The sequence below is a fragment of the Apis mellifera genome, linkage group LG6 (assembly GCF_003254395.2).
Source record: "Apis mellifera strain DH4 linkage group LG6, Amel_HAv3.1, whole genome shotgun sequence".
Lineage (NCBI taxonomy): Eukaryota > Metazoa > Arthropoda > Insecta > Hymenoptera > Apidae > Apis > Apis mellifera.
Genome location: NC_037643.1, coordinates 14,132,056 through 14,155,877, shown reverse-complemented (window position 1 = coordinate 14,155,877; position 23,822 = coordinate 14,132,056). Strand labels below are relative to the sequence as shown.

Genomic DNA, 23,822 nt, shown 5'->3' with positions numbered 1-23,822 from the left:
ATTTAGACGTCGACGAACGATTGTTCTCCCAGAATACCGTGAAAGTGAGAGAGAGAGAGAAAGCTGTGATTCAGCTGGAGCTCGCGCGAATCGAGAGCGACTCAAGTTCAATGATAATCGAGACGGACTTGGCACGCGTCACCGCGACCGGATTCTCTCTCTTCGTTGATCTTGGACCGATAGTGGCGCCACGCTAGCTACAACAGACATGGCGTCGATCATGTTTCTGCGCGAAACAGATCTGTCAGCGAAACAACGGCTCTGCAACGTGTGTATTGCCTCGTGTTCAACGAAGCTTCTTAGAGGAATGTATTGAAGCATATCGATCGTTATTTAAACAGACAGTGTGACATTTCGATTGAAAGAGAACTTGGTAAATAAATATCGACTCGGAAAGAAAAGAAAAATTTTAATAGATAGAATAAATAAATTGTATTTGTGGAGGGGTGAAGTTTGAGGATTGAGTTGGGATTGATCAAAGGTGAGAACACCAGGCGATAATCGGTGTCGCAGCCGGTGTTCGATGAGAACCGAACAAGATTTGGTGCATACCCAGCGTACGTGAAAAGATCCTCGGGCACGAGGACGGGGCGCCGAAGAGATCGTCTTCAACCACGACGATCACGACGACGACGATGCTGCGCTCGCCGGCACGCGTCGTTCTCCAGGATTCTTCCGCCTCGACGTCCTCGACCCTGTCGGCGCCACCGACACCAGTCCACCACGGCGCTGCCAGTAGCTCGACCGTCTCCTCGCGTCTTTCCCTCCTCGACACCTGCCACAGGAAGATCAGGTTCTTCGGCGAGCTTGTCGCGTGAGTCCCTCCACCGTCTAGTTCCATCGTCTCTAGATCTCTATGTATATATATGTATATATAAACATATTATATATATATATTATATATATATTAATATTTATATTTATATATTGTACGCGTACATTGTGTATACGTGCACTTGTACGAAAATGTCTTCGATCAAGAGGGCGCTGGCTTGACGTTGAATAGCAAGTGTTATTAGCCACCTATTTATGGAAAGTAGTGGCAGGTCGAGTTTGAGCTGAGGTTAGGTCAGTATTTTTGCGAAATTTTTAACGATTATAAATGACAATATTATTTATTAGACAATATTATTTATTTGATTAAATATATAACTAATATTTTATTCTTAGATATGCTGTTATTCCTCGAATAGAACAGTTGAATTTGTCTATGTAAGTTATCCTTTCATCTTGAATTTAATTAATATTATCAGAATCAATTAAAGTTTAAAATTTGAAGTGATTCAAAGATGTATAATATTGTGGGAACTATCCTATTTTCCAAAAGAAAAAAGAATAGGAAAAGAACTGAGCAATCTCAATCATTGATAGATTTTTTCTTTTTTCTTATTTTATCTTAAAATTGGTAGGTTAGAATGTACATTTTTGTATTATCTAGGAAGTTATTAATTTCTTTTTGTTAAATTTTTATTTTTAATATAAAAGTAATTCTAATTTGTAATATAATTTTAATTATATTTAAAATATAAAACAGAATTTTATACGTATGATTCAAAGAATGTTTCTGAATTAAATATTAGATAAATATTTTTGTTTGCTATATATGCGTTAGTTTGATATTATTATATTTGATTTGAATTATTTAAATGAATAACAAATTTGATTTTATCATATAATATTAAAATACATTCAAAAAGTACAATCTAAAGTACAAATATTAAATCTAACATTTCTCAATAAAATATTTTTTGATATAAATGTCTTTTTGAAGTTTTTTAAAATATATATTGCATTTTTTATTCAAAGACAAGCCAGTGTCCTTCGTTTGAAGATATTCTGTTTATGCATAGTGTTAAATTAAAGTTCTTAAAGATTTTTTACAACTGCAAAAAATAAAAATAAAAATTATTTATTTTAAGGATTTTTTACATTTTATGTACAATTTTATTACAATTAGAATATATTATAGTTTATTATTTAAAAAGAAATGTATAATATAAAGAAAATTTTTTTTATGTACAATAAAATATAAATTTTATAATTTCTAAAATATTAACATTTTTTAATTTTACACTATGCATTAAATATTATAATAATAGGAAACCGTGATACAACTAGAAATAAATTTCTCCACCAAATTTAATTGAAATCAAATAATTATTTGTCCGTAAAGATTCATCCATATTTACTTAAAAATAAAACTATTATTTAATAAATAGTTAAAAAACTAAAAAACTAAAATCAAAATTATTCGATAGTATCACGATTTTCCCATCTATTATCTTATATTTATCTGTGGCCGGCTGAAAATCGTTTATGTTTTTTTGCATGGCATATTTCTCTGATTGCGCATCGACGATCGAGAATTTTTCATTGTTTTTTAATGCTTTGCTGGTCTAGGTTAGGTATATTTCTATTTTTCATATTTCAAATTACGCGCTAAAATCTAATCTGAACTTCCGAGTCTTTTACTGACGCCGAGATAACATCCATTGTTTATTCGACATAAAAATTAAAATGATATATGTATAATCGAGAGTTTATTCATAGTTTTGAAAATTGCTGGAAACATAAAGAGCGAAATGGAATATATTCACTCGTAAAATTGAATATTGTTCTTGTACATTGTACAATATTAGAATTGTTTTATTGAATGTAGGAAAAGTTAGGTATATTTCTTAAGTCGATAGATATGCGCTGTTATAACCTTAGAGTTGCGTATCATGTTCAATGTTTATCAGCAATTTTCTTCTTAAATTTTATATATTTTATTTTAAACATATTATTATTTCAATCTTTTTTTTAATTATTTTTTTTTTTTGATTACAAAAACTTGAAAATTTTTTTTTTGAAGTTTTAAACTAAATTGTTCTTACTTTCTTCAATTTAAAAAATAATTATGTATATTTTTTCTTTACTTTTCTTCATTTTGATTATTATTGATATACAAGTATTTTATTATTATAAAATCCAATATGCCTATATATTGATTGAGAAATTTAAAGATTAACCTTATAATGTAATCTTTGAATTCTATATTCATCAATGTTATTTTCTAATAACACTACGTAGTATACTACTACGTAGAATAAAATTCAAAATGACGATTCCAGAGATGGTTATCGTACGTTGAACTTTATAAAATAACTTGAAACATCATAGAAGAAGTATTATACAATGATTACAAATATTATTCAACGATCTGGAACATGCAAGTTTTTCATTCTCGCATTAAGCCAATGTTTAAAACTACCAAGAACCGGCCACGAGATATATTGCAAAACATGTTCGAGCAATGACCGGCAGCGATTAAGCAAGAATAGAGGGCGCGGAAGAAACTTATCCGATTACGCTATTATGGCGACATCTCGTGGAAGCGATCACGAAAATACAAAAGCGCGAAGTCAAGCAACAAGATTTCTCGAACACACGTTTATTCCAATTTACTCAAGATCATCTTAATCAACAGAAATTCAACAGAAATTTTGAGAGTTTTTACAAGATTTCATTAGGTAAATAGAGTAAAGTTCAAAGTTCTGACAAAGTTAAAAATTTTGAATATTTGAGGTTATTCGTATTACACGAATTAGGTTAGATGGAGAAATATATTAATATATAACCTGCACTTTTAATAAATTAATAAATTAAGATATTATTTTTTTCTCCAATTAAATAGTGATCTTTTAAATTAAATTTAAAATTTTTAAAAATTGTTTCATTTTTTTCTTAGGTGAAATATATCGATAAAGAATAAATGTTCCAAACGAAATATGAAAATAAATAAGGAGAATCGAAATAAAGAAATAGGTATTAATTTTATGTTATACAAAATGAAAAAAAATGATTTGATAACAATAAAAAATTTTTTTTATAATATAATAAATAACTAACAAGAAATTGGCTTCGAGCAATCGAGATATTTTTTGACTTTGTCGTAGTTTTTTAATGGATGTTCTACGATTTTGCGATCTCTGGTTAAAACTGGCAATAACGAAACTACGAAAAGAGCAAAAGGTAAAAGATGACGAATAGAATTTGATTGGGAAAGCAAGGTTGGCCAGTTTTTACCGTACAAGCGCAGCTTGTTTTCAATGGCATGAGCTTTATATAACATATAGAAAAAGATTGATGCTTTGACGAGCATAGATATGGCTGAATTTTGTGCCTCTTTGGTTATATTGCATGAGAATAAAGCATTTTAGCGGTTAGGATAGGAAATTGATTAAACAGTCTCTTGTTAAATTTTCAGTATAAAGTGAAACACTTGTTTTTCTAACAATAATCTCATAATCAATTTATTATATTCCATTATTTATTATTATTTATTATTATTCATTATCGAATTCATTTATTTATATAATCAAAACAATACAAAATTTAATTATAATATAAATAATATTACTTCTATATAATTTTTTACTAGTGTATTTCATTTTTAATTTTCTTCTCAAAATTAAAAATCTATTACTAAAAATTTAAAAAAATCCATTTTCCAAAAACATAAATAAAATAAATTCACTCTTTTGATTGACTCAGAATTTGAGATGTAAAAAAATTAAAAAATCCATTCATTAAAAAGAAAAGAGAAAAGAAACGACTATATACTAAGTTTGCAATTTGTAATATTAATTAATTTCTTTCCATCTTTTCATACTTGGAGATCGAAGTCTAAGCGTGAAAAAAACGTATGCCATTGGTCCGTTTCGAGAATATGGCAGGAATAAAGGAACTTTAATCAATTAACTTTTGTCTGGGAAAGAAGCTTCTTCAATTGTTCTCAGGAGTGAAGGAACGAAGGAACGGGAGCAGGAAAATGTCCAACCAAGAACACGAATGATAGATTGAAAAGCAAACGGAAAGCTATTCCTAGAGACCGTTTGTTTCCGTACAAATCAAATAATTGGTTAATCTGATTAACGAACCAGTCGATTAAAGATGTAATGTTCTCTGCATAATATGTGATTAGTGCAATTATTGCTCGTGAAGCGTGTTTATAGTGTAAAATAGGGATTAATCACGGTGATCAATGAACTTTCACATTGAATCTCTAATGTCTTTGTCTTTGTTTGAAATCCATTGTTCAAATTTGAATGGAATTTTGTTTGAAAATTTCCTTTGTCATTTTGTTCATCATGTAATTTTTATTACTTCAATTAAGTAAATTAATTTTTTCTGTGTATTATAAAAATATTAGAAGCAAGAAAAAAAATACAATTAAGTATATATCAAAATATTAAATTGTTAAACATAGAAAAATGATATAGAAGAGTATTAGCATTTTAATGACGAAACAAGAAAGAAAATGTAATAACAAAATAATAATGAAATTTTGATTATCCAATTTAAACTACTAGTTTAAATTATGCTTCAAATTGAGGTTGTTAGAGAATCTCGTATTACTGTGATAAAATCACCATAATAGTAAAAATTGTCAGTTCTAATTAAAATGTAAAGTTTTTTTCGTTCAAAGAGTAGATAAATTTGCGTTCATAGCAACGTTAATGAATGAATCATAAACTGTAATTAAATATGCATGTAGAATTTTCCCCGAGTTCTTATTAATGATTTATCTTGGCTGTATTAAAAATTAGAATCTTTTTAATCATTTTAATGAGAATATTTAATTCGTAATTTAATCCAAAAGAATCTGATCTTAACGAATAATTCGTACGTAAATTATTTCTCAATAAAATAATTTGAAAGTCTAGGTTATAATCCAAGTTATATATTCAACATGGCTGTCATTTTAATGGATCATTAGATCAAGACTTTAGTTAATTAACTCGTTTCAAGCTATATACTTCGATTTGTACTTTATTACCTGGCAAGGTTTCAAGGACTTTGGTTTCATTGTAACATGGTTAATTCATATTTAAATGTTTAATTCGAAGGATAGATAGTAATTCAAATTATAATCAAACGTTAATATCTTAGAATCTTGTATTTATTATAGGTTAAATTTCTCACTTATAATATAAAAAATATTCACTTCAAAGTTTTCATAACCTTTAAAATATATATCTTTCTAAATTTCAAGTCAATTTTAACACGACTTAGTTTCTAGCACAGTTTACCAGTTGTATAACCTAGATTAGACCGCGAGTTTCATTTTTCGGTTTACGGAGCGCCACGTTTCCGGGCTGTCGGATGGAAACTTGCTAATTACGAGACATCCGAGCGGACAGGAGAAGAGGCGATGTACTTGTGGTCGCCTCTTCTCGTGAGTACGCCAAAACATTTCGAAACAAGCTCACTCGGCCCCGTGCTATTGTCAGGAAACGTCGTATGCGACTTTACTTTCCTGCACTTCACTTTGAACTTCTAGCAATCTCGAACGAAACGTTTTTCTACAAATGGCAGCCATAATTGTAAAGAGGAATGAATTCGAATAAGTATCATAGATGGCAGAGCGTTCGTCCGATTTAGACACTGGCTGGATTTATTTTTATCGATTGCAGTATTTATTTAAATTGATGTTAATAGTTTCCATGATTCGTTTTCATTTGATACATCATTTCTTTATGCGTAAATAGCAAGGAGAAAATCGATGCGAATGCGGTAGCTTTGTAGAAACATATTGCTAGCAGTATGTATTAGTGATATTGGGCTAATGAGCTTGAATGTGTTCCAAAATTTGCCGCAGGATGGTATGGAGAAGAAGGGAGAATCGTTAGGGAAAATCGCAACAGAGAGCGACCTCTAGAGCAAAGTGCATTTAGGCCAACGTATTAACCTTCATCCCAGGATGAAATTACTTTTTTGAATTATACATATATATGTATAATTTGTTTTCTATAGCAATATAATGTTGAACGAATATATCGATTTATATTTTTTATAATTTTTTTTTTTAAATAATTTAATGTATTATGATTCGAACAAACAGAAAATATGAAAAATATTTATCAAATATTATTTTATGAAAAATATTTTTATTGATATGAAATTGATAAAAATTAAAACAATATATGTATTATGTTAAATAAATTTGATTTTCAAGTGATTCAAAAAAAAAAATTTATTTCGAATTAAAGTTATAGAAATTAAAAAATATTATACGCTTAATAGCGAGCTTACATTTTAGCTTTTTTAACAATAAATATTTAAAATATAATTATAATAAATATAATTATACGTTTTAAAATGCGCGTTCATAAAAACTTACTGTTGAAATTGTAAATTTGCCTTCTGAAATGTTTTATTCAAGTAAAACAGAAAAATAATATTTTTTATTTGTATAATATATTTTTCTATTATGTTAGTATATCAATTTGTTTAATTTGTTTTAATAATGAAAGTTATTTATGATTTTGTTTTAAATATATTATATATTGTGCTTATATTAAATATTGATATGTATTGATAATTGATATGTAAAAATTTATTATATATCATTATATCATTTTTTTCCATTCATTTAGTTATTTGTTTATTGCATTTTTTATGTTCAATTATTTTCGAATATCTATATAAGCTATATAAAAATATTCGTTAACGTTGATTATTTTATTGTTCGCATAAATCAAACGCTTGATAAGTTATCAATAGATCATTTGAAATAACCAACGGTGTTCTAGTTCGATAATTATAGTCGCCATTCACACGAAAATCAATGGAATGTAATTTCAAACAAATCACGTGCACCCAATAATCAGATATGATGTGTTAAATAATAATCTGAAGTAAACTCGTTTATTGGTTTTTGAAATTACTAGCTTTCAAAGTTTTCAATGATTTGTCAATTTTGCATAAAAATATTAATTTTATTAAAAATTTTTTATTTCTTTCTTTTTCTTATTAAAAAATAAACGAGTTAATATACGTGGAATCAAATGTACAGATTCGAGTAATTTTTCTATTTCGTTAAATAGAGTTCTAAAATTTTTTACTTTGTCTTGTCGGTAATTAGTCTTTTCAATAGAAAAGTTTCGCGCACTGCTCGACAAACAGAACGTGACTTTCCTTATAATGAGAATCCTAGAGGTCGTGGCAGGCCTTGTTATTAAGACAGGTCGGATTAATAACTTATAACTTTGAGTCAAGATCATTGGTGAGCAAAGATTTATGCATTAATAATTACAGTGGACTGCAATTGAATACGATTTTCCAATGATGATGAAATCAAACTTATATTTTATGCGGATGCAACAGTTTCACTCGTATTCGCATAATCTGTATTAACCTCAAAATCTAGCGCTATTTAATTCATTTGTGTGAGACGATAGTAGTACTAGACAAATTGCAAGAAACGAACGAATAGGTTATGTGTATCTCTGCGTCAATATAGGATTTTTATCGTTTTGATTTGAAATTATTCAAAGAATAAATAGAAATTAAAAATTATAGAATATTTGTATTATTTTCACTGAATTAAAAATAATTATATAGAATTACGTGAAATGCATATTAATGATTGCATTGTGAAAATAAATTTTGTACTATTTCGCTTATAGAATTCTCAACCATTAGTGAAATTGAAGCATTTACAAATAAAATTCAATTAATTTTTGATCGTACAGTCACAAAATTGAATTTCAACAATTTATTATTTGAATGTACGTTCTCATGTTTAAAATCTGTCTTTTTATTAATATCACTCGTAATTAGTAAAATTAAAATTTTTTATGTCAATATCAAATTTAATTTTATTTACAAATACATTATATTTGTTTTAATTTATTTCATTTAAGAAATATGAAATTTTTAGATTTTTTTATAAAGAATTATTAAGATTAAGATCTAAAATATTAATGTATATTATATATTATATATATATGTATACATTCAAAATTAAAAATCCACAAATTATATAAATTATTTATCCTTATTATCTCTCGAATAATATTATACATATTCACTATCGATCACGAATTATTGCTTTGTATTATAAATAAAAAATTCATTATTATTATTATAATTATTATATTATATGCGATATGAAGTGTACAATATTATTCAAATGATTTGATTTTCTATTTATTAATAACAATTAATAACCAATGCGAGGTTTTTTATTACATAAAAATAATTTGCAATAAAGAATAATAGTTGATAAATTCGATACAAAGAGCGCGATTTCTATCTCAACACGTGCGTATCGTAAAAACTTTTCAAAGTTTCTCACATACTTCGTTTCGATCGTTCGAAAACGATTCTTGAATGCCCTTCTCTTCCCTCTCGAGTATTTTTTTGCGCTCTAGATCCGCTCAGTTTCTCGATCGCTGCGTCGATAACGCGAACTCGAAACACAGTTTAAGGCAGTATTTGTAACGAGACATCGAATTCACATCGAATTGCATCCCTCTTCCACTCTTCTTATCTTCTATTTCTGGGAGAAATGTTTCATCGTTTTCTTTTATCGGTCAGACTTCAGTGTTTTTCCACTGGAAGAGTTTTTATCATGGAATAATGCTTTACATAATTTTTATTGTTTATAAATTTTTGAGGATTTACAATAGAAGATTTTATTTAATTATTATTCAATAGAAGTTTAGATTAAGTTCTTTTATTTGAGTTAATCTTATATAACATATTTATACAGAATATATTGCACACATTGATGTATTTTTAAATCTTTATTTTTATTCTCCATAAATTACAGAATGATCAACAAAGTCTTAATTTCATTCTTTCAGTTTAATTAAGAAACAAATTTTATTCGTCTTATAGATAATTCTTACACATTAAAAATGAAACATACACATATACATCAATATTATTTGTTATCAATCATATATGCGATAGTATTACATTTGGAAACGAAAATTTTAAATGAACTTTTATATCTAAGGATATAATATTGTAAGGATTTTCTAATATGCATTCACATAACATATCGATGATGAAACGCATCATCTTTCCGAATTATAGATAATAAAATACATTTTCTTATTTAAATGTAACTTAACCTATTTTTAAACTATTTTTAGAAACATTATAAAAATAGAAAACTGAAATAAACAAATTGATTGATTTTACTTCAAATACAATTTAAATATCCAACTCATGCCACCCTAAAAAAAAAAAAATTAATATCTTCCTAGATCAATTCCCCCAACACACGAATCTTCTATGCTGAGCAATAATGCTTTTATTGCTTGCAGCAAATGTGGTAGCAGGTTGAAACGCGATAAGAGGTAAAAACGAGATTAAATGAGCGATTTTACGCTGTTCGTAGAAAAGCCCGACGAAAGGAGAAGGATGCGGGAACAACAGAGGATCCGAAATTGTATCTCGAGGAGGCGGCTCTTGAAAGGCAACTGCCAGAGCTGGACTTGAGGATGTTGGTCGATTTGCCACCTGGTTTGGATTACAACGAATGGTTGGCCTCTCATACTCTTGCACTATTTGATCACATCAATCTTGTTTACGGAACGATATCCGAGTTCTGTACGATGACGGGTTGTCCTGATATGACCGGTCCTGGCTTAAGGTATTTTGTGCTGCACTTAATAATTATTTTTAAGAATATTTTTAATATTTTTTTTTTTTTTTTATATTGAATATATGCAAAATGTTTTAATCGTAATATTCAATAAATCGATCAAATGGATCCGTATGTTGATCATTAATATATTATATGTAGTATAATTATAATATATAATAAAGAGTGTCCCAAAATTAACGCAAGATTTGAATTAAATATAAAAGAGAGTTTTTAAAATATTGTTCAATAATGAAGACACGTTGTTGTATCGTACACCGCTCCATTTTGACTAATCCTAAATTCTCAGCTGTCAAACTGTTCTTTTTTCAGGATTGCCAACAACTTAATGCAAAAATAGCGGCAAATTCAAATCTTGCGTTAATTTTGGGACACTTTTTATAAATATTGATCATCATATTAACTTTAATTAAACATGTTGTTGTAGATAACTTTTTAAACTATATTTATAATTGAGATAGAGTTGAATATAAATAGTAATAAATATAGGGAAAGATTTTTTTGAATAGAGAAATTAGTCAAGTATAATTTATCATAATATATAATTACTTTGATAGTTTGTGATAAAAAGGGGAAATAAAAAGAAAAAAATTATCGTTCTTTGAACAATTTTTTTTTTATTTTTATATTCTATTAAGTCGTATTGTATATCAGTATTGTAACATGCTTTTTTATATTTCAGAACTTATCTGTGGTTTGATGAGAAAGGAAAGAAAACGAGAGTGGCAGCGCCACAATATATAGATTATGTTATGACTTTTACACAACGCACCGTTAGTGATGAAACTATATTTCCTACGAAATATGGTAAGTTAAGTCTGTTCTATCTTTTATCAAAATGATAACTGTTATTATTAACGATAAGTAATTACAATATTTTTATATTTCAAAAAATATATTGAACTGTAAAAATTTTCCAACTCTGAAAAATTATATATTTTGAATAAAGAATATATAAAGAATCATATGAGATCATATTATTATACTTCTATCAATCTTTAATATTTTTATATTGAAATAATTATCAAAATTTATCATAAAAATAAACAAAAGGGAGTTTGATGATAAAACTATATTTATCAATTACATCTAAGTATCTATTACATAAATCTAATAATAATTATACTTAATGGTATCAATGTTTTGTAACTCTGATATATACATGATCAATCATAATCATAATATTAATTCATCGGTTTCCTGGATGTTTCAGCAAATGAATTTCCTAGCTCGTTCGAATCGATAGTGCGTAAGATCCTGCGGCTACTGTACCATGTGGTGGCACACATTTACCACTGCCACTTCAGAGAGGTAGCACTCTTGGGGTTGCATGCTCACCTTAATTGTGTATTTGCCCACCTCACGCTCCTTAATCAACGCTTCAACCTTATCGATCCCAAGGAAACGGAGATCTTAGGAGATTTAGAGGCTGCCCTCTTGGGTAAGCTTATCTACTAAAATCGATACTGTTATGTAATATTCAAGAATATTATGACGTAATGGGATTACCATTGTTTGGAAAGAAACATTATTATTACAAATGATAGGATCTATTAAAATTACACGATATTACGTGGAATGGTTTCTCGACGAGACAAACAGATGACCAGTATAAGTTGACACATCCATAAATATTTAATATAAAGGACAAGACAGTTCTTCGATTCAATGGTAAAAGAACATTTGAAAATTGAATTTTATTAACATTTATTCTTTATTGAATTATGATGTTTTGACGCAGGATCTTTTCTGATGAGAAGAGATGAAATTCTCTGTAAAATAATATTGCGATGAGATGTGAATGAAAAATATATTTAAATACTTTACTTAAATACTTATTCATAAAGAATTCATATATGTGTAATTCAATTGATATTTATTACTATCTTTTTAAATTACTGTCTATTAAAAATAACTCTGTAATTGCAGGTGACTCAACGTCTTCATCAGCGCCTTCTTCACAAACCTTAGCCATTCAGGAGACTCCGACCACAGCCACCTAGATCGCGATGCACAGCAAGCAAAAGGTTGCAGTTCCTGAGACTAGGTGACGATAGGCGTTTTGTTTTTTTCCTTTCCTCCTCTCTATCCTTTCTCTTTTTTTCTTTCTTTTGTTCTTTCTCTTTACTTCTTTCTTTCTTTCTCTTCTTTCTTTTTCTCTCTCTATTTTTCTTTCTCTTTTTTTTCTTTCTCTTTTCTGTTTTGTTTTTTAAATAGAATATGCGAACGACAAGAGTTTAAGCATTAACGACTACATACGCAGGTGGAGCGAAAGCGCAATTCTGTAAAAACTAGTAGTACCTGTACATAGCGAAGTGTGAACAACTACATGATGTAATTAGGTTCCTCCGTTTGTTGTTTGTGAGATTGTACATAATTTATTAAACAGTAAGATATACGAAAGAGATGAAGGATGATTATTGATTATTATTGACGAAGTTAGTTGCTATAAGAGGATAATTTGTTCTGTAAAAACAAAAAGAAAAAAGAAAAAAAAAAACAAAAAATAACAAAATGAATGAAACTGATAATAATATTGTAAAGTTTAAATAATACCAAATATATACCTGGTGTTAAGGCATGTGTTATATTCGTTAAAAACTTGAACAGCTATTACCGGAGCTATTTTCAAATTTTCTTCAGTTCACATCATTTCTATCCTGGGACAGAATGCCTTTTTCAAATTGATGATCGAGATATGATTTTATCATCATCTACAGAAGAACAACGGATAAAATTTGTGATTTAGTGAAAAAGAAAGATACTTTTCATACGCACACTTTTGTATTAAGTTCTTTTTTATAAGTATATCGAATAGAAGAATTTAGTTTCTTTGTTAACCCTTTGAGACCTAGTATTTTCAAGTCATATATATATATTCAGAGAAATAAATATGTTATAAAAATGGCCTCGTGGATATTCTAAATAAAGATATCTAAGCTAAGGCCTGTACTTAAGTTAACATACTTAGACCTCGAAGGGTTAAAACTGATCCACTCTATTTAATCATAATTCAGTTTTTTACTTCAATTTTTTTTCATAACTCAAAATCAAGATAAAATCAATCAGAGAGTAGATGTATAACGTAAATCGTTCTTTCTTTCACCTTTTCAACCTTAAACAACAAAATAAAGATATAGTACAAGGTAGGAGGTGTGAGGTTAAAATAACTTGGAAAACGGTTATTTTGAAGTAAACTTAAGTCAACACTTACATGGTGCTATTTTTTTACGAATATCGCAAAATATTATTGAGTTTTATACCTTATTCCCTTAAAAACAAAAATATATTTCATATATTTCGTCGTTCATTCAGAATTGCTCTCCTCTTCTATTCAATCATCAAGTGCAAGCAACCGGGGGAGCGGTACCCTGTTTCACTTCGACGATTCGAATTGCCGCACACACGTGAGCGATTTCTCGTAAGAACAATCCTATCGCTTCCGCGATAGGTTCGCAAAGATCCTTGAAAGATGTTGCGATATTGTATAACAATATCAATACAGGCTGTATGAGGGCATTGAACACAATTGACAATAGGGGTTTTATAAAATAGTCTGCAAACAATTGCAAAATGCCCACTGTCAGTGGTCTGATTATACTATAAAGTATAAATCGAATTAATTGTAAAATAAATGCTGTGATGAAAGCAGTGCCGATATGAATTGTCCCAAATATTTCGGCCCAGAAACGAATCGCTGCTTGATCGGTTTTTTCGGCACATTTCTCGGTTATTAATACGGGCGGTGAATCCGTTGTTCGATAATATCTGTAAAAATTGTAAAAGATATTTTACGTTAACGAACACAATTGTAAAAATAATCAACGTATATTTTCCGAGTTATGTGAATTTTTTTTTTTAGTGATGATATATATATAGATATAAATAAAAAAGAAATATTTGTTCTTTGTGATTCCTTTTTTTTTTTTTTTTTTTTTTTTTTTTTAATATTTTTAACAACAATGCTTTGATATAGAAGATAAGAAATTAAAACCTTTAAATCTTTAAGTTTAATTATGATCGTTTAAAAAATCATTAAAAAAAAGTTTGTATTTTTTTTTTGTTGTTGACATGACAAGAAGCTGAATGATTATGTAAGAGCAAATGCTTGCATAATAATAAAAATCACAAGTGATACAAAAGATAACTATTGAAATATTTAGTTATACCTACGCAGAGTTCCCATGGTCAAAGTAATAGATGTCAATTTTCTCCGTTACTACTTCTTTTTTCTTTTTCTCTTCATGAGTTTTCACTTTCTCTAATTCAGGAGGAGTAATTTTTTTTTTATGCGGTATCCCTTCCATTATTTCACAGCACATAATGGGCTAAACGAAATTGTTCATGTTGTTAACTAACTATCATAACATCAAGTATTAACAATTGTTTGTACATCTTTTATATTTAATGTTCGTACTTAATGATACTTAAGGAAAAATAAAACAATATTATTTTATTATTAACGTGTGTATATAATATATATATATATATATTGCAGTCTACCTCCGCATAATGAGGACATTTTTTTGGTGTTAATTTCACTTCGTATGTTTTATTTTTTCTTTCTATTTCTCTTTTTGGCCATTTCCATTTAAAAGGGCACCAAAATGGTCTTCGTACATCTGAAAGATCTTTAAATAAAATTATATTAAGTTAAAAAAGTATTATAAAAAGAAAATCGCTAAAATCTACCTGGATTTTCATAATTGAAATTATATCGAACGCAAACTAGAAATTTATAAAATTTTTAAATATGAAAAAAAAAAAGGAAAAAAATTTAGCGATAGTGTAAATAATTTAAATATACTGAAGTTTTTACCATTCTTGTACTTCACAGGTAAAGTATAAGCTCTGCTAGAAAATAAAAAGGAAATAGTCAATTAATAATTGTTACATAGAATGGAAGTATTTGTATTACATCTTACGACCGTGACATTGGCATAGCGTCTGCTCTAACAAATTTTTATCTTTCGGTAGATCTTTATTGTATGATTCCTCTACAGGATCGATTTCTTCCGAAGATATTCCATGTATAATTGAATGTATCTCTCGACATTTACAGTCTTTAACTTAATAAATATAATATTTATATCCAAATTATATATATATATTTAAATTATTATGTACCTGATTTACCCACAATTAAACTGTTGAAAATTATTACATGAATCTTTTTGACAGACAGATTCGTGCGAAGATTGTTTGACGTTGGTACTAGTCTTGCAACTAGAATCTGTCTGCAAAGACGTTATATTCGAGGATTCTGTTTCATCGTGCAAACAATCGTTTCCGGAAACCATGATAAACACACATTGAACAGAAATTGAACAAAAATTGAAATTAAGATAACACGAAATTAAAACAAAATTAAACTGTCAAATGACAGCAACTAAACAATTACATTCATATGTTTGTAGATATCACAATTGTATACTTTTCTCTTGTTAGCAGCGTTCAATACCTAAAATCATTTGATGAAATTATGAATAATTCTTTAAAAAATGAGATACACAAAGATTTTTTTATTAATTAAAAATTAAAATATAAATAACAAAACAATAATAATTAGTAAATCAATTTTTCTTGTCTTTATTTGCTTACAATATATATATAGTAATTTTGATTAAATTTTTTAATTAGTTACCAAAAATTTTTCCACCTTCCATGCTTTTAAATTTTATTTGTTCTTGAGATGTTGTTCGAAGTAAATGATCGTTATTTACATTGATTGAATTAGAAATAGAATTGTATAATTAACCTATATATATATATATATATAATCCGATATAATAATTTAAAACTTGTCTATGCAACACTAGTGAAGAGTTTTATAATTTTTTGTTCAAATTCACACAACAAGTCACGAAGAGACTTTTACAACTATATTTACTTGTTTCTTTTTTTTTCCACAAAAAATATCAACTAGAATCAAATCTTCGTACGTTTTATACGTACGTATTTTTAAATCTTTCGTTCGTTATTTTAACTTAATATTTTTCGAAGCAAACAATTTAATAATTTAAAACCTAATTAATATTTAAGAATATTGATTATAAAATTTTTTCCTTAGTTTTAAATATTCATCTATTTCTTATTTGTATGTTTTTCAAAATGTTATATAATACAGTTTTCATTATTATTTTTATTCGTTGATAAACGTGCCTTTAGCAGCTACACAATTCTCTTGTTTCTTCGACTTATTCGTTTAAAAAATGAAAGAAACTATTCACTATACATAAATCGATTATGTCTCGTCGTGTTCAATACGAGGTAAACACATAATCTAAATACTAAATTATCATAATATCAATCGGACTAGAATGGAAATATGCGTAAATACTAAATGTGTACCACCACATTCGAGTATAAGTAGTTAATAGTTTGTTATGAAGTAATTACATTTAACTTACACTTGTATTTATAATATTTATACACATGTTTCTTGCAATAATTCTGATACAGAGTATTCATTCCGTCAATATTTTGTCGCTCAATAATAATATATATATATATATTAAACCTATTATATATGTATGTTTCAACGTTTTGTACAAACACTTCAATAACGTTCTGTACAAGCAGTCAAAATTGGAAACTTGTTTTTAACAAATGATATTTGGACATATATATATATATATATATTAAATATCAATTTTGTTTTGTATATGCATATGTATCAAAGGCATCGGAATGAAGTGTAAATTATTATTATAGAATAAAAATAAGTTGAGTTATTATATACATGATGAAATTATAAATGATCTATACATAAAATATATTGCGCAAATATATTGAAACAATCTGAGAACAAAATAAAATTATATAATTGATATGATTCTTCTATTATTATTATCAGAATGATAATATTATTTAATTCAAATTCAATGCCGTGACATTCATCTATGTTCAATTTGAAATTTATTATGAAAATTATTTAAAATATATTTAAGTTAAATTTTGATCAATTCTCAGAATGTTTTTTCTTTCTTTTTTAAATTTACAAGATAATATAATATAATTAAACATTTAGGCACCTATTGAAAATGCAATGTTAAAAACATATGCACTTTTTTCAATTCGAGTATTTATACTTAACAGTTGATTGAGTGGAATTATTGATAAAAATTTGTATAATAAGATTTTTTTATTTTTAATTAAATTTTAATAAAAGTAAAAATTTTCTAATCCCATTTCTTTTAAGAATTATTCATGCAACAAAACTTTCAATATTTTTAATCTAATTTTAATATAATCGTTTTTTAAATCGAATACTACAATGCAATTATTTATTCATGTTAAATAATATTAAAAACTCGAATTATAAGTAAGCATACATTTTTAATTGCATATTAACGTTAAAAACGAAAAAAAAACGCGCAATTACACACTCGAAATTATTTTTGGAATTTTTGGAATGTAAAATAACGTTCAATAATTATTTTCTATATGAGTAATTATCATGTCACACGTGTAATTGTAAATATATGTTCATAAAAAAGTGTACCAAGCTTCTCTCTCTTTTTTCTCCTTTTTATGTTTGATATTTCTACAAGTATAATTAATAAGATAAATTTTTGAAATTTTTATGATAAAGTATGACATCCATTCAAACAGATATAGTAAACAATTTTATATATGCTATGCTATATTGCTATCGTTCTTTACATAATGTAATAATAGATTAGATACAACAGGAAACTTTAATCAAATCTTATGAGAGCATAAATAAGTACGTGTGTAAATACGTACGTGTAAATATGTATAATATACATGTAGTACAATTCGATATCTTTTGAACAATATAAGCATGGCACTTAAATCAGGTAAACTTATTTGTAAGTACGAAAAACGGATTAAATTGCTAACAGTAATATATAATATAACTTTAATTTATAATCATATTATATAATATTTGATTATTCTTTTTTTGAAAAAAAAAAAAAAAAAAAAATGTTTCATAAACTTTTAAACATAAAAATATGCCATATTTTTATTAAGCAACATTCTTTCCAATTCCAATAATGTATTTAATATGGAATTTTTATAATATTAACAGAAATTGTAATGATATTGCTATTTATGACTTTTTTCACGATTTTTCGATAAGGCTTAAAAATTACAAAGTACAAATAATTATAATAAATAATGTAGATAAAAATACATTATACAATGATTTTATAGAACTGACTGTCATGGCTGTTTTGTTAACATATATCGTTTTTTTTTTTTCAATACAATTAAAATTGTATTTAAAATTGTATGTAAATTAATTATAAATTGAACGATACTTATGTTAGAATGTAAAATGTTTAATTTAAAAAAAGTTATAATCGAATATTAACATATTCATATTTAATGATTACATGATCATGTATAGAAATATCTATACATGAAAAATATAAATATTTACAATGCAATGTAAACTATTTCTTAATCAATTATATTAACATTTCATTTATATCGAGTAAATTGTAATAATATAGAGAAAAAAAAAAAAAAATCTTGGCTCATAATTTGTTGTAAAAATAGAGTCAAAGTACTTGTGCAATGTGTTTTTCTGTTTCATATTCACAAACTAGAATACACAAATATAGGATATGCATACTTACGTCATAGAACAGTCTTTCATAGTAGATGAATGTTAAAATTTGTATTTCATTTAGTATAAGAAATTACTTATAGTATGCAATTTAAATCCATATATGCAAAATCACTATTTTTTTAAAAGTCACTTCCAATTATGTAGTAACTCTTTGGTAATCCAAAAGTATGCTTCAAGCATAAGTGATATGACACACTATTATATTAGCTTCTGATGGCAAAATTCTTTTATCTTCTATGACAGTGATCCTTAAGAAAAATTCTAAATATATTGGAAGTTATCTTTTGTAGCGAGTAGAGGTAATTTTTCAATACTCTGTTTGTGATCAAAACTATGCAACCAGTCTGAACTGGGTTTTGCTTTTACACCGCAAAAGCTTAAATTACAAAAATCAGCTGCATTCTGAAGAGCACCACGATGAAAAGGATTCCCTTGTTTAAAATGCGCGTAGCGTCCAGCATTCATACGCTCGTTTGTTGTCATTCCAAGTACCATAATCTAATGATAAATAATATAAAAATATATATTATTTTATGGAAAAAAAAAAAAAGATAATAATCTGATAAATTGTAATGTAGTTGATCATTTAGAGATAAAATAGAAAAAGTAAACAAACCTGATAACACTGACACGCAAGCAGCGTGCCAACCCAAAAGAAATGGAGACATGTATTTGCTGCAACCCACATTACCCAAGCATCGCAGGTAGCTGCAGCAACTAAATAATTATCAGCGCTATGCCCATTTGTTAAATTTGTCCAACATTCAAATTGCCAATACTGTACACTAGCGGATAAAACAACAATACAAAGACCTAATAATGATGCTAAAAATCCCAGAAAATACTTGTGGTTATGCGCACCTAAGTTTAAAAAAAAAAAATTTTAAATTATAAAAATACAACTGTATTATTTAAAGATTAAATTATCTAAAATTAATGCAATTTCAAATTATACTGGTTATACATGTTATGGACTTAAATTGTTTTATATGACTTACCAATGCAGTTATTGATCCAAGGACAGTGATGATCAAAACGTGCTACGCATCGATCACATGTAGAACAATGTTTAGACCTCATAGGTCTTCTAACCAGGCAACTGCTGCAAAATGATTGTGGTTCAAAACCACCAGACTCTGCTAACTCTATAATCGTCTGAAAATAACAAAATTCCAGAATAATAAAATAGTAATAAATTAATTTATAATTCTTATAACACAAAGACTATTACATTTAATTTATCTTCATGTGTAGCTGTAATCACACCTGGATCACCTCTCCAGGATTGTAAGAAACATATCCAAAGTGGAACAGACCCACTAACTAATAGTAACCATAAATACCAAGCAGCATGTATACCTAGCCAAAATATCCATGTCACGTATATCCACATCTATAACAGATGTGTAATAATAAAAAATATTAATTAGAAATCCAAATTATATGTTAAATAAAAATTGTAATAAGAATTAATCTAAAAATCTATTTCTATTATATTTCTTTGTATGTTATCTAAAATATCATGATAAGACATTTATTGTCTATATCACTTGTACAGAAGATATTATCTGATATAACTCAATCAGTTTTCAACATTTAAGATTTATAATATTATTTAACATTACGATTTTATATAAGTGAATTATTTAATAATAATAATAATAGTAATAATAATAGTTAATATCATATATTATTTTAAATATTCACCTTTGTAGCCAAATAAATTGACATTGGTATAATATGAAATAATCGTTCATCGAAGATAAAATGATTAGCTAAATATAGTGCTATATGAAGAGTGACAAAGGCACCTAATTTTACTAGATAATGCAATCCACTTTGAAAAATCATTCCAATTACATAGAAAACTATAAATGGTGTACTGACCATACAATACCAGCGCATTCTCTGAAAGAAGAATTAAGATTTAAAAAATGAAATTGAATAAAAATAATTAAAATAAATACCTTATCTCTACACCATGTTCTTGTTCTGCCCTGTTTTTCTCTGATTTCTTGACTAAGTTTATGTCCTAACCAGGCAGCACCAATATGACGACCTAATAATGTCATTGGTGTTTCATCTCTTATATTTGGTACATCCAAAGATGCTCCATGATGAACCAATGTTGATATTGCTGTACTATTTTCAGCTATAATAGCCCAATGCAAAGCAGTGTTACCATGTAAATTATCTGCGAGTGAATGAGATGCTCCTAAAGTCAGTAACAAACGTGTTGGATCTAAACTGTAAAAGAAAAAACTTCAAAGTAACCTATATAATATAATTATAAATAAAAATTTTTACAAATAAGTATTTTAATTATTCTTTTACATTTACCTATTAACTTTATAGGCACTCCACATAAGGGGTGTCATTGCACTTCTATCTGGCATATTTGGATTTACTCCTTTTGCAACTAGATAAGCAACAATAGAAGTGTGACCAAATTGTGCAGCTAAATGAATACATGAGAATCCTTCTGAATCTCTAAGAGTTGGATCTGCTCCTGCTCTCATTAATATCACAACTGTAGATAAATGGCCCTGTCTAGAAACAATAAGTTTTAATTATTATATTTGTTAAAATATGCATTATATTCTACTATAAACTAGATAATAAACTAGAAATTTAAATTACATATTTAATTTAGAATTAACCTTGTAGCCCAATGTAGTGGTGTGGAAGCTAGCTCACCACCAATTGCATCAACAATAGCTCCCTTTGCAATTAAATATTTTACAATGTCTTTTCGATTATTTATTGCTGCCCAATGTAATAATGTTACAGTTTCTGAATCTGGTTGATTTACATCAGCACCAGCTTCTACTAATTCAGTCACACGATCCAAAGCTCCATACTATATATATATACATAAACAGAATAAATTATCCAGGCAACAATATTTTTAAATAATCAAGTATTATAATATTTGAAATTAATTGATTATTTAAATGAATACCTGAGTTGCCCTAACAATGTCAAATGAGCTACAATCCTGTGCTGGAGGTCTAACAGGTTCCTGATGATGACTACTTGGATCATCAGGCTCTCCACTGCCTTCGCTTTGACAGGCAGTTTGCATTTTTAATGCATACATATTGAATTTTTTTTAATATCAACTTTAAAATCACGTCATAGATACAATAAAATTTGTGTATCCAAAAATAATTTTAAAAAATTTTAAAATTTTTATATATTATAAAATGTAACTGAAACAATAATATATTAATCTATTAAAATTTTTCTGAATTTTATTAATAATTTTTGTTAATAATTTTTAACAATTTTTACTTTACTTTATTTTAAAAAAGTTGTAATTAAAATAATATTGATATTATATAAAACTTTAAATATTTCTAATTACTATATTAATTAATAATACATTTAACAATATTTATTATCAAAGCCAATTTTGCAGTACATCATTTTATATTGATATTATGATACTTTATATTGATATGATGTTATTAATATTTTTATAAACTACGTTATAAATTAAAATTTTTAAAATCACATTTCAATTTGTAAAATTAAATTTATTAAAGTTATCCAACGAGAAGTTGCCGAGATTATTTCGCAACGAATGTCTACCATCCGGTAATTAATATCATTCAATTTGACAATAATCAATCTATCGTTTGTATTCACTAAGTATACCGCGTTGTAAATATGATGTGTACTATAGAGTACATCGAGAACACTGACAATCGATTTAGTATTTAAGTCAGGAACTAATAAACGTTGCAATGTATAATTCTTTCTCATTCTTGAAAATTTTTTACAGAACATTATACTATGATAATCTTATTTCTTTCCTTTCATACACATATATACATATTTACAGAACACAATTACTTTGAACGTTTCAAAGAGAGATTGATATAGCCGCTAAAGCATCAAGATATAAAACAATTTCGCGATAAGATTATATTATTGTACAATTCGTAAAATTATCTTCTAATCATAAATATATCAGTAAAAACTATTCAATGATATCATATCTTACCTCTCAAACAATGACAACGCTGATAATAGATTTGCATAGTATGCGGCATGCTACCCTTCAATACGTAGTAAGGGGTTAGATTTAAAGGACAAACAGTGAATGGGGGTGGGGCGCCGGTACATTGCATAGAATCCAGACAAGGGTTGACCTTTCTCTTTCGACTATAGAAAGAACACTTCGCTATAACTTGTTTTTTCTACGATCCAAATCAACACTATTTTTATTCTTTCTTATTTGTTACACAATTTCATCGTTGTTAATATTTTCCTTTTGATGAAATTCTTAAGTAAGTACACGTCGCGTACTGCATCAATATACGATATTTTGCTCGCGTCACATGTACATTATGCTTTCTCAAGTTTCGCGAAGAGCTTCTTATTGACCAAACGGCTTCGTAAGCCGTCCGATCGGTATCCGATACTCATCGAACGAATGCAAAGTTATCAACGAGTCATCTGGCGGAGAAAATAAATATGGTTGAATTTTCGGAGATCGAACGCCATCTCGACTTTTTAAATAAAAAGGAAAAAAGAAAAAGAAAAGGAAACTTTTTAATATTTTAACGTTTCAAATGAATTTTCAAAGTTTTTAGGATCTATTTATAAATATTTATATATTTATTTATAAAAAAGGTAATAATGTATTTATACAAAGAGAAAATTTTTCAACAAAATGATAGATTATTTGATTTGAATGTTGTTGATGTCATCAAATTCAAAATTTTGATTAATTAGTAAAAGTTTTAAAATTAAGAGAAAATAAAAAAA

At 27.2% G+C, this 23,822-nt stretch overlaps 3 protein-coding genes across 13 annotated transcripts in view; 1 reads left to right on the top strand and 2 right to left on the bottom strand.

Moving 5' to 3' along the window:
• LOC408876 (MOB kinase activator-like 2) overlaps positions 1-13,025 on the top strand; it is a 57,294-nt gene extending 44,269 nt beyond the window's left edge. For 2 of the 7 annotated variants that reach the window (XM_016912787.2, XM_006570500.3), the window contains 5 exons: positions 33-814; positions 10,178-10,432; positions 11,127-11,251; positions 11,658-11,885; positions 12,374-12,851. In XM_016912787.2, coding sequence (XP_016768276.1) covers positions 636-814; positions 10,178-10,432; positions 11,127-11,251; positions 11,658-11,885; positions 12,374-12,447 — 861 coding nt within the window. In that variant the 5' untranslated portion in view covers positions 33-635 and the 3' untranslated portion in view covers positions 12,448-12,851. Of the gene's footprint in view, positions 1-6; positions 815-10,177; positions 10,433-11,126; positions 11,252-11,657; positions 11,886-12,373 lie in introns of those variants that run through there. The other 5 variants (XM_026441571.1, XM_006570502.3, XM_016912788.2 and 2 more) reach the window with 4 other exon arrangements.
• LOC100576336 lies at positions 12,611-15,987 on the bottom strand. Of its 3 annotated transcripts, XM_026441573.1 has the most exons (4): positions 15,585-15,987; positions 14,948-15,513; positions 14,618-14,772; positions 12,611-14,212 (listed from the first exon to the last, which is right to left on the bottom strand). In XM_026441573.1, the coding sequence occupies exons 3-4, from the start codon at positions 14,764-14,766 to the stop codon at positions 13,786-13,788; spliced, it is 576 nt and encodes a 191-aa protein (XP_026297358.1). In that variant the 5' UTR covers positions 14,767-14,772; positions 14,948-15,513; positions 15,585-15,987; the 3' UTR covers positions 12,611-13,785. The 3 variants fall into 3 exon arrangements, with proteins under 3 accessions (XP_026297358.1, XP_026297357.1, XP_026297359.1); XM_026441572.1 differs by having other exon boundaries at positions 14,948-15,987; XM_026441574.1 differs by lacking the exons at positions 14,948-15,513; positions 15,585-15,987 and having other exon boundaries at positions 14,614-14,772.
• A 3,000-nt stretch (positions 15,988-18,987) lies between these two features.
• LOC411148 (palmitoyltransferase Hip14) lies at positions 18,988-23,499 on the bottom strand. 3 transcript variants are annotated; one of them, XM_006570498.3, is made up of 10 exons: positions 23,056-23,499; positions 22,009-22,258; positions 21,707-21,906; positions 21,387-21,596; positions 21,014-21,308; positions 20,754-20,954; positions 20,278-20,439; positions 20,045-20,201; positions 19,663-19,907; positions 18,988-19,544 (listed from the first exon to the last, which is right to left on the bottom strand). In XM_006570498.3, exons 2-10 carry the CDS (start codon positions 22,144-22,146, stop codon positions 19,308-19,310), a joined length of 1,845 nt encoding a protein of 614 aa, XP_006570561.1. In that variant the 5' UTR covers positions 22,147-22,258; positions 23,056-23,499; the 3' UTR covers positions 18,988-19,307. The 3 variants fall into 3 exon arrangements, with proteins under 3 accessions (XP_006570561.1, XP_394622.2, XP_006570562.1); XM_394622.5 differs by having other exon boundaries at positions 21,014-21,293; positions 23,056-23,497; XM_006570499.3 differs by lacking the exons at positions 22,009-22,258; positions 23,056-23,499 and having other exon boundaries at positions 21,687-21,813.
• Positions 23,500-23,822: the final 323 nt, after the last annotated feature.

What these genes read in the sequence shown, in the direction of transcription:
- LOC100576336 (XM_026441572.1), bottom strand. Translation starts at nt 14,766, where the DNA reads ATGTGCTGTGAAATAATGGAAGGGATACCGCATAAAAAAAAAATTACT. An exon ending in TTTGACCATGGGAACTCTGC is followed by an intron (nt 14,213 to 14,617) that starts GTAGGTATAACT and finishes CAATTTTTACAG; the next exon opens with ATATTATCGAACAACGGATT.
- LOC411148 (XM_006570498.3), bottom strand. Translation starts at nt 22,146, where the DNA reads ATGTATGCATTAAAAATGCAAACTGCCTGTCAAAGCGAAGGCAGTGGA. An exon ending in TTGGATCAATAACTGCATTG is followed by an intron (nt 19,908 to 20,044) that starts GTAAGTCATATA and finishes TTTTAAACTTAG; the next exon opens with GTGCGCATAACCACAAGTAT. An exon ending in TTGCGTGTCAGTGTTATCAG is followed by an intron (nt 19,545 to 19,662) that starts GTTTGTTTACTT and finishes ATTTATCATTAG; the next exon opens with ATTATGGTACTTGGAATGAC.